The sequence below is a fragment of the Ursus maritimus genome, unplaced genomic scaffold (genome assembly GCF_017311325.1).
Source record: "Ursus maritimus isolate PB19 unplaced genomic scaffold, ASM1731132v1 scaffold_12, whole genome shotgun sequence".
Lineage (NCBI taxonomy): Eukaryota > Metazoa > Chordata > Mammalia > Carnivora > Ursidae > Ursus > Ursus maritimus.
In genome coordinates, this window is record NW_024423564.1 from 62462205 (window position 1) to 62471414 (window position 9210).

Below are 9210 nucleotides of genomic sequence, written 5' to 3' on the forward strand. Positions count from 1 at the left end.
ACTATTATTTGAAGATAACATGACTGTTATATATATGTAGATCTCCAAAGTCTAAGAAAAATACGTGAAAAACTTGAGAACGAGTCTATTAAATAAAAATATACTACAAATTGGGCCAAGACCACCATGATTTGATTTAAACAAGCCATCTTAGTCATGCTTTAATAATAAAAACTCGTTTACTGAGCCCCTACTATGGGCACACACTTCATATACATTTGTTTTCCCCAACAATTCTGCAAGGTGTTATCATCTCTCACTCTCCACTAGAAAAACGGAAGTCTAGGCAATTAAGTAAATCATCCAAGTCATATACAGAGTGGTGGAGCTAAGATCTGAATGGACAACCACTGCTGGCACCCCAAACCCTCTTTACCATTACCCCATACTACCTTCATCCTACTTTCAGTGGTCCATAGTGGTCTGAAAATACTTTAATCTATTCCAAATCCTTCATTTAACATTAGATTGTCATCTGACACCCTCCAGTGACAGTGAGATCTTCAAAGCAGTCCTTTTCATCCATGATCAGGAGATTCTTACAGAGGAAATGGAAATGTCTTCTCCCTAGGATCATTTAGTTACAGGGAGTGCTCACTCAAGCCAGCTTAAACAAACCGTAATGGTGGCAAAAATCTCACTGGCAAGTTAACAACCCAGGGACAGAAAAAGGACAGCTAGGCTTCATGAGGACAGGACTTTTGAAGCCATTTTCTGAGGCTGTTCTCTCTTTAGGGTTGTCTAACCTACCATTTCTGCCTCATTCTTACCACCTTCTCCAGCTTGCACATGACGCACCGTTAGTGCTCTAGCCCCATCCTTCTTGACCTTTTAGTTCAAGGGTCCATTATTATCTGACTCAGTCTAATTTTAGTACAGAATCTTTAGAAATAAATGGATTGGCCCAGCTTAACCTATGGATTGGATCTTGGATCAGTGTTCTACCCTTGGTCTGACCACCTATGCCTGGGGTGGAGTCACCCTGAAAACATGGCTGTCTGGGTTTGAGCAGAATCTATGGATGTGAAACAATTTCAGAGGGAGGTGTGAGCTGGGTTTAACACACTGTGGTAACAACTTTGTATAGAGAACATAAGGATGAATATCTTCGGTGACACTTAAAGTCTGTGGCACTTACCTGGTTCAGAGTATGATCTTTTATTTTTTGTGTTTTCTCTTTTCTAACCTATTGTAAGTATCATGGAGGTAGGGATTTGCTCCTATCCATCTCCGTCCCTCAGAGCATCTATCCAAGGCTCTCAATTTTGTGGCCTTGAGGACAACTTGATACTGAGGTAAATTGTATTCATAGTATTTGTGATGGGGTACACTTACCTATTGTTAGCGGATCTCTTAAATATGGGGTATTGAGAGGCATGCTGACACATTTTTTTAAGAGAGGGGGAGATAGAGAAGGGGTAGGGGGAGAATCCTAAGCAGGCTTTGAGCACCACACGGAGCCAGACCGGGGATCAGTCCCACAACGCTATCATGACCTGAGCCAAAATCGAATGCCGGTTGCTTAACCGACAGCCATTTTGTGGTAAAATATACATACCATTTACCGCTTTAACCATTTGTGAATGTACAGTTCAGTGGTCTCAAGTACATTTAGGTTGTGCAACCACCACCACTAGCCATCTCTACAACGTTTTCATTATCCCAGATGAAACTCCATCCATTTCCCTCTTCTTCCAGTCCTTAGTAACCACTGTTCTGTCTCCATACATTTGACTACCCTACGTTACCTCATATAAGTAGGCTCATATAATATTTGTATTTTCGTGTCTGGCTTACTTCACTAAGTAAGGTTCATCCTTATTTTAGCATGTACCAGAATTCCATGCCTTTTTGAGGCTGAATGATGTTCCATTATATGCATATACATTTTGTTGATTCCTTCGTTCTGTTTTCAGACATTCGGGTTGTTTTTACTTTTTGGCTAGTGTGAATAATGCTGTAATGAACGTGGGTGTACAAATATTTGTTTCACTCTCTGCTTTTGAGTATATACCTAGAGGTAGAATTGCTGGATCATATGGTACGTCTGTTTAATTTTTTGAGGGAGTTACTACACTGTCTTCCTCAGTGGCTGCATCATTTTACAATCTCACCAACAAGGCACAAAGGTTCTAATGTCCCCACATTCTTGCCAACATGTTTTTTTTTTTTTTAAAGATTTTATTTATTTGTTTGAGAGAGAGAGAGAGAGAGTGTGAGCAGGGGGAGGGGCAGAGTGTGAAGGACAAGCAGACTCTCTGCTGAGTGGGGAGCCTGATACAGACCTGGATCCCAGGACCCTGAGATCATGACCTGAACTGGAGTCAGACACTTAACCAACTGAGCCACCCAAGTGCCCCAACACTTTTCACCCCAAAATAACCATTCTAATAAGTGTGAAGTGGTAGCTTATTGTAGTTTTAATTTGCATTTTCCTGATGATTAGTGCTGTTGAACATTTTCTCATGTGCTTACTGGCTATTGTGTATCTCCTTTGGGAAAACATCTATTCAAGTCTTTTGCTCATTTTTGAATTAGGTTGTTTTTTGTTATTGAGTTATAGTTATTTATATATTGTGTACATAAATCCCTTAGCAGATATATGACTTGCAAACATTTTCTCCTATTCTTTTTTTTTTTTTAAGATTTTATTTATTCATTTGAGAGAGAGAGCTCAAGAGAGCACAAGCCAGGGGGAGGGGCAGAGGGAGAGGAAGAAGCAGGCTCCCCACTGAGCAGGTAGCCCTATGCGGGGCTCCATCCCAAGACCCTAGGGGCACGCCTAAGCCAATGGCAGACACCTAACTGACTAAGCCACCCAGGTGCCCCTGTATTCTCCTATTCTGTGGGTTGCTTTTTCACCCTTGAAGTTCTTTAAAGCACAAAAGTTAAAATTTTTATGTAGTCCAATTTATCTTTTTGTTGTTGTTGTTATCTGTGCTTTTGATGTCATATCCAAGCAATTATTGCCAAATTCAATGTCATGAAGCTTCCTCCTGTTTTCTTTTCAGAATTTCATAGTTTTCGTCTTAGTTCAGGTCTTTGATCCATTTTGAGTTAATTTTTGTCTATTGTGTAAGGTAAGGGTCTACTTTCATTCTTTTGCATGTGGATATCCAGTTTTTCCAGTACCGTTTACTGAAAAGACCATCCTTTCCACATTGAATGGTCTCTGTACCCTTGTCAAAAATCATTTGACCACACATGTAAGGGTTTATATCTGGGCTCTCTATCCTCTTCCATTGGTCTATATGCCTGTCTTTATGCCAGTACATTGTTTTGCTTGCTGTAGCCTTGTAGTAAGTTTAGAAATTAGGAAGTGAGTCCTCCAACTTTGTTCTTCAACTGTTCTTTTTGGGTATTTAGGGCCCCTTAAGATTCTCTATAAATTTCAGGATGGGTTTTTCTATTTTTGCAAAAGATCTTATTGGAATTTTGATAGGGATTGCATTGAATCGGCAGGTTTTTTTTTTTTTTTTTTTTTTGTATTTACATCTTAAAATATTAAATCTTCCGACCCAGGAATATGGGATGTCATTGCATTAATTTATATCTCAATTTGTTTCAGCGTGTTTTGTAGTTTTCAATGTATAAGTCTTTATTTTTTTAAAGATTTATTTTTGGAGAGAGAATGGGGAGAGGAGCAGAGGAAGAGGCAGAGGGAGAGAACTCTCAAATAGACTTCCTACTGAGTGGGCAGCCTGATGTGGGGCTCAATCCCAGGACCCCGAGATCATGACCTGAGCTGAAATCAAGAGTCAGACGCTCAATTGACTGAGCCACCCAGGTGCCCCTCAGTGTAGAAGTCTTTTGCCTCCTTGGTTAAGTTTGTTTCTAACTATATTATTCTTTTTGATGCTGTTATAAATGGAGTTGTTTTCTTAATTTCCTTTTTGGATTGTTCATTGTTAGTATATAGAAATACAACTGATATTTGTATGTTGGTTTTTTATCCTGCAACTTTGCCAAATTTATTATTTCTAACTTTTTTTGTAGACTTTTTTTTTTTAATTTTTAAAAAAGATTTCATTTATTTATTTGACAGAGATAGAGATAGCCAGTGAGAGAGGGAACACAAGCAGGGGGAGTGGGAGAGGAAGAAGCAGGCTCATAGCAGAAGAGCCTGATGTGGGGCTCGATCCCATACCGCTGGGATCACGCCCTGAGCCGAAGACAGACGCTTAACCGCTGTGCCACCACCCAGGCGCCCCTGTAGACTTGTTTTTGTTTTTTAAGTTTATTTTTAAAGGTTTGTTTGAGAGAGAGAGAGAACGAGCAGGAGGAGGTACAGAGGGAGAGAGAGGAGAGGGAGAGAAGCAGATTTCCTGCTCTTCGTGGAGTCAACACAGGGCTCAATTTCACACCCCTGAGATCGTGACCTGGGACAAAATCAAGAGTCGGATGCTTAACCTACTGAGCTTAATTACCATTATTTTTTAAAATGATCTCTACACAACACGAGGATAGAACTCATGACCCTGAGATCAAGAGTCCCATGCTCTTCCAACTGAGCCAGCCATGAACCCCTAGACTTATTTTTTGTTTGATTTTTAAACAGAAAAAGTGTCTCTGCAGGATAAATTCATCACCACCTTGCTCAAGTTTACAGAGTATTTTTGACAAGGTATGCCTAAAAGGTGGGAAAATTTTCAGAAGAAACACCAGTGTCAAGGAGATCAACATGTTAAACCTAAGAATTTTTGCCCAGACACTTCCAACTAAAGATCCTGTCCCAGGTATGCAATATATCTAATTATTAAGTTTATAAATTCCTGAATATACAAAAAATTATAAATCCTACTTTTAAAAAGCTTCAAACTTACTTTTTTTTTTTTTTTTAAAGATTTTATTTATTTATTTGACAGAGAGAGACAGCCAGTGAGAGAGGGAACACAAGCAGGGGGAGGGGGAGAGGAAGAAGCAGGCTCTCAGCAGAGGAGCCTGATGTGGGGCTCGATCCCATAACACCGGGATCACGCCCTGAGCCGAAGGCAGACGCTTAACGACTGCGCCACCCAGGTGCCCCCAAACTTACTTCTTAAATAAGTCTTAAGATAGGTTTGACTTTTAGGCTAATATTGAGTGATACTTGAGTGTATATGAGGTTATCTGTAGGCCACATACACATAATTTACATTTCAATAAACATTTGTTGAATGGTGTGATGTTTAGTGTTTAGATTCTAGAATTTGATAGATCTAGATTGGAATCCTTGTTCTTCCACCAGTTTTATAACTTCTGGCACCTTCTCTAAACCATTTTTTCTTCCTCTTTAAAGTAGGACTGGGGCGTCTGGCTGGCTTATTTGGTAGAGCATACAACTTTTTTTTAAAACACAATCTCAAGATTTAAATATCTTCATAATAAAACAAAATATAGAGCTTACAACTGGATCACTTGGCCCTCTTATCTCCTCCCAATGCAAAATGCTTGCATCTCTTAATAGCCAGCATTTTCTTAGATCTGCAATTGGGCTCAACACGTTCGAGCCCCAGCACAATCTTCTTTGTAGTTCTAGCCTTTTTATGAAAAATTGGCTTAGTCTGCCCACCATAGCCACTCTGCTTCCCATCATATAACGCGGCTTTCCCTGGGCATAAAGAGCTGTGCTTCCCGTACTGTGTCACTTTGTGGGGTTGGTGCTTGCCACACTTCTTGCAGAAAGTCTTGCAGGTTTTTGGAACGTTCACCATGCTTGCAAGAGTGCTATCGGCACAGAAAGTAGAGCATGCAACTCTTGATCTCGGGATCATGTGTTCAAGCCCCATGTTGGGTGTAGAATTTACTTAAAAAGTAAGTAAAAATAAAAAATAGAAGTAGTATAGAATATCTGTCCCACTGGACTGTTTGAGAGTTCAGGGAGATAACTCTGTATCTAACAGTTAAATATTCACTGTGTATTAGTTATTATGATCATGAGTAGACTACATACTGGTTTCTATGCTAGATGCTGGGGATAAAGGATGTATGACACCCCATCTGCTCTCAAGGTGCTCACGATCTAGATGGGCAAAGTATAAAAAAATCAAAATAATCTTAATATTGTACTATAGTAAAAATATGTGTAAAGAAATGGAAGCTTGAAACAGAATGGCATGTTGGAGATAAATGTTTAAGGCTGTGACATGCTCAGATATGAAATTTAGGTAGTTTGTCTCCTGTGTAGAGGATGCACTGAAGGGAATGACTCATAAGCAAGACCAATGGGGAGGCTATGATAATCCAGGCAAACTCTTATGTGGCAGAGCAATAAAGACTAACTGGAGGGTAGCAGTGTAGAATGGAGCCTTGCTGTGCCTAGAACCATGAACTCCTTTCTGCCATGGCTTGGGAGATGACACACTTGAATCATCTTTCATCCTCACATTAACCATGTAAGGGGTTCTAAGGAACCCTGTTTGACCATTTTATAGGCACCATTTTACAGGTACAGAGAGCAAGGCCATCACTGCACTATTACAGGGGCTCCTTGGAACACAACAAATATGAATGATGGCCCCTGAAATTGTGCACTGCAGCAACCATGTTGGAAAGGTTATAGCACAGTAGGTAATGGAACTGACCTCTATCTAAGAACCTGTGCATTTCCTACTATACCATACTATGTCTAATCATGACGTCATTTATGGATATATAGCAAAGTTAGGTTAAGCACTGAATTATAGCAAAGAAACAAATCAAACACAGCCCAGTATGGGTCTTCACAAGAACCTGGTATGCATATCAAAATTAATTTAATGGAATCCCGTAATACTAATTACTTAGCAACAAATCAAAGTGCTTGATGTATTCTTTTTTCTTTTTAAGATTTTATTTATTTGTCAGAGAGAGAGAGAGAGAGACAGAGAGCACAAGCAGGGGGAGCAGCAGGCGGAAGGAGAAGCAGGCTCCTTGCTGAGCAAGGAGCCCAATGTGGGACTTACTTAACCGACTGAGCCACCCAATTCTTAAACCATTACTTAATAGGGAAAGTAGGATAAAATAAGTATAGGATCCAATTATTTACTTTGGGCTTCCCCAAGACAGATAAATGAGGACCTTCACATGAATGGAAAGAACTAATCACAAAAACTAAGACCATGAATCAATTTTGTACAGACATTTCTTGAATTATCCCCAAATTTTAAGATGAATTTTACCAGAAAATGCTTATTCTATAGTTATCTTGGCAATAAATACATGATCTTCATAGAAAGTACACATTTAGTTACTACGTCATATTATCAAAAAGCTGTGTAATTAATATTTATGCCAAGAATACTATTTACAAAAGTTTCATCCATACTCTTATCCATGCCTGCTCACTGAAGGCAGGAACATTTGTATTGAGTCAAGATCTCAATATGCTTTGTCCAGGAAAGGGGAAGGTATGAAAATACAAAACAAAAAAGAATACTGGCTTATTGCACCCAAGGGAGGTCAGCCATTAAGAGTTGTTGTTGATAGGATAAAAGGAAATATTGACCAGAGCTCCTCTGGGTGAGTAGTTAAAATGTGATCAAAAAGGAAAAAGAGGAAACAGTATATACATGCAAAAAAGTTTTATGGATCTTGATAAAAACAGATATTTCTGAAAATATATAAAATCAGTTCCTTGAGAATTTTCAGAAATGAGACTCACCGAACTACAGGAGCAGAAAAAATGTTAAGCTTTAGAAACATCTCACTTGTCTGATGATGAACTTCAGAGTAGTTAGGTGACCTGCCCAGGTCACATGGTTAATGCCAAGGCCGGGACTAGGACCCAGGTTTCCTGACTTCCAGATGAGTGCTCTTTGTTTCATTTGCTATACTATCTCTTATATGTCCTTAATCACTTGGAAGTCTCCATAACTCTCTCTGTCCCACAATGTGCCCACTGGGGACAGTCAGAGGAAAAGAATTCTGGATTATGTAGACCATTTAGAGCTACTAACCTAACAATGGATGAAACATTATTTCAAATAATGACTGGGCTGAAATTCGTCTGGGGTTGGGGAGTAGAGAAGAAATACAAAAGAAGGAAATTCTGTCGACAATAAGAGAAGCACAAGAGGAAATATTATCCTCTTTTGTTATTTTGTTACTGTTACTTTATTTTGTAGTTAAGTCCATATATTATATAAAACAGAACAGGAAAAATGAACAAATTTATAAAATAAATTGAAGTGTCTGGATGAAAAAAATACAAGAGCTTTGCCTTCTTGTCTATAGATCTCTTGATATGTTGTTGGTCTTGCATTTTAGATATCAAATAAAGATATCTAGCTTGAAACAAAAGTAGATATGCTGCAAGGTTAAGCCATAGTTAGTTTGCTGGTGGGCCAGGAAATGATAGATTTTCTAAATCCTATCCTTAAATACTGGCTATAACAAATGCTGACATAGCAAAATGCAAGCTTTTATCATCAGAGAGCAAGAGGGAAACTTGAATTAATGAATGCAACTTACCTCCAAGTCCTCTGAAAGGAGGTGAAAAAAATAAATACTGTATTTTACCAGTGTTCCCCCAAAAGCATTACTCTAAGCATGCAGGAGGATGCTGTGAGCAGCTACAACAGTAAGATCCAATCCAGAGGTAGGTTCAAGACCAAGAGTGGGAGAGTGGTTGAAGATACCCTCCTGGGGCCAGTACCACTTCATACAATGACCATTTGTGCTGGGGAATGAGTCTATGGCCTATCTTTTTCTGACTCAAAAGGACATTCCTAATTTAACCTTGCTGAAAACAGGCATTTTTTGCACCTGCTATTAAGAACAGCTAGTATACAGGATAAGGCTGGCATAAAATTACTTAGCAAGCACATGCTAGCTATTCCAGTTTGAAATCTACCAAACTATAAAATCAAGGGGGAAATAAAAAGTTGAAGATGGAGCTGTTGTTCCTTAAGAGGGAAAAATGTCTTACCAAAAGAGGGATTAGGCACTCGCTTAACTCTAAATGGAGAACATCCTTCTCAGGCTAGGTAGAAGATGAGGAAGAGCATTACCAAAGGCTGACCAGGCCACTGGGAGACCGAAAGGAGAGGGAAAAAGGCATTTAGGAAGAAAGCTGGAAGAAAATCTTCTGGGTTTGACCAGGTAAGTGAATCTAAGGCAGACGCACCACAGATATGTTGCCCACTATGCCAACACAGAGCTGCTGGCAAAGTCTCTCCAGACATTTTAAACCCAGAGAAATGTATAAAAAATATGTTAACAAAGCAAATTAAAACCAAACTTCCAAGGGTA

The 9210-nt window shown here is 39.2% G+C and overlaps 1 protein-coding gene across 1 annotated transcript; it reads right to left on the reverse strand.

The window, feature by feature from the left end:
• Window positions 1-4939: 4939 nt before the first annotated feature.
• LOC103670717 (60S ribosomal protein L36a-like) lies at window positions 4940-9130 on the reverse strand. The gene has a single exon (XM_008699203.2). It carries the CDS (start codon window positions 5766-5768, stop codon window positions 5394-5396), a length of 375 nt encoding a protein of 124 aa, XP_008697425.1. The 5' UTR covers window positions 5769-9130; the 3' UTR covers window positions 4940-5393.
• Between the last annotated feature and the right edge of the window lie 80 nt (window positions 9131-9210).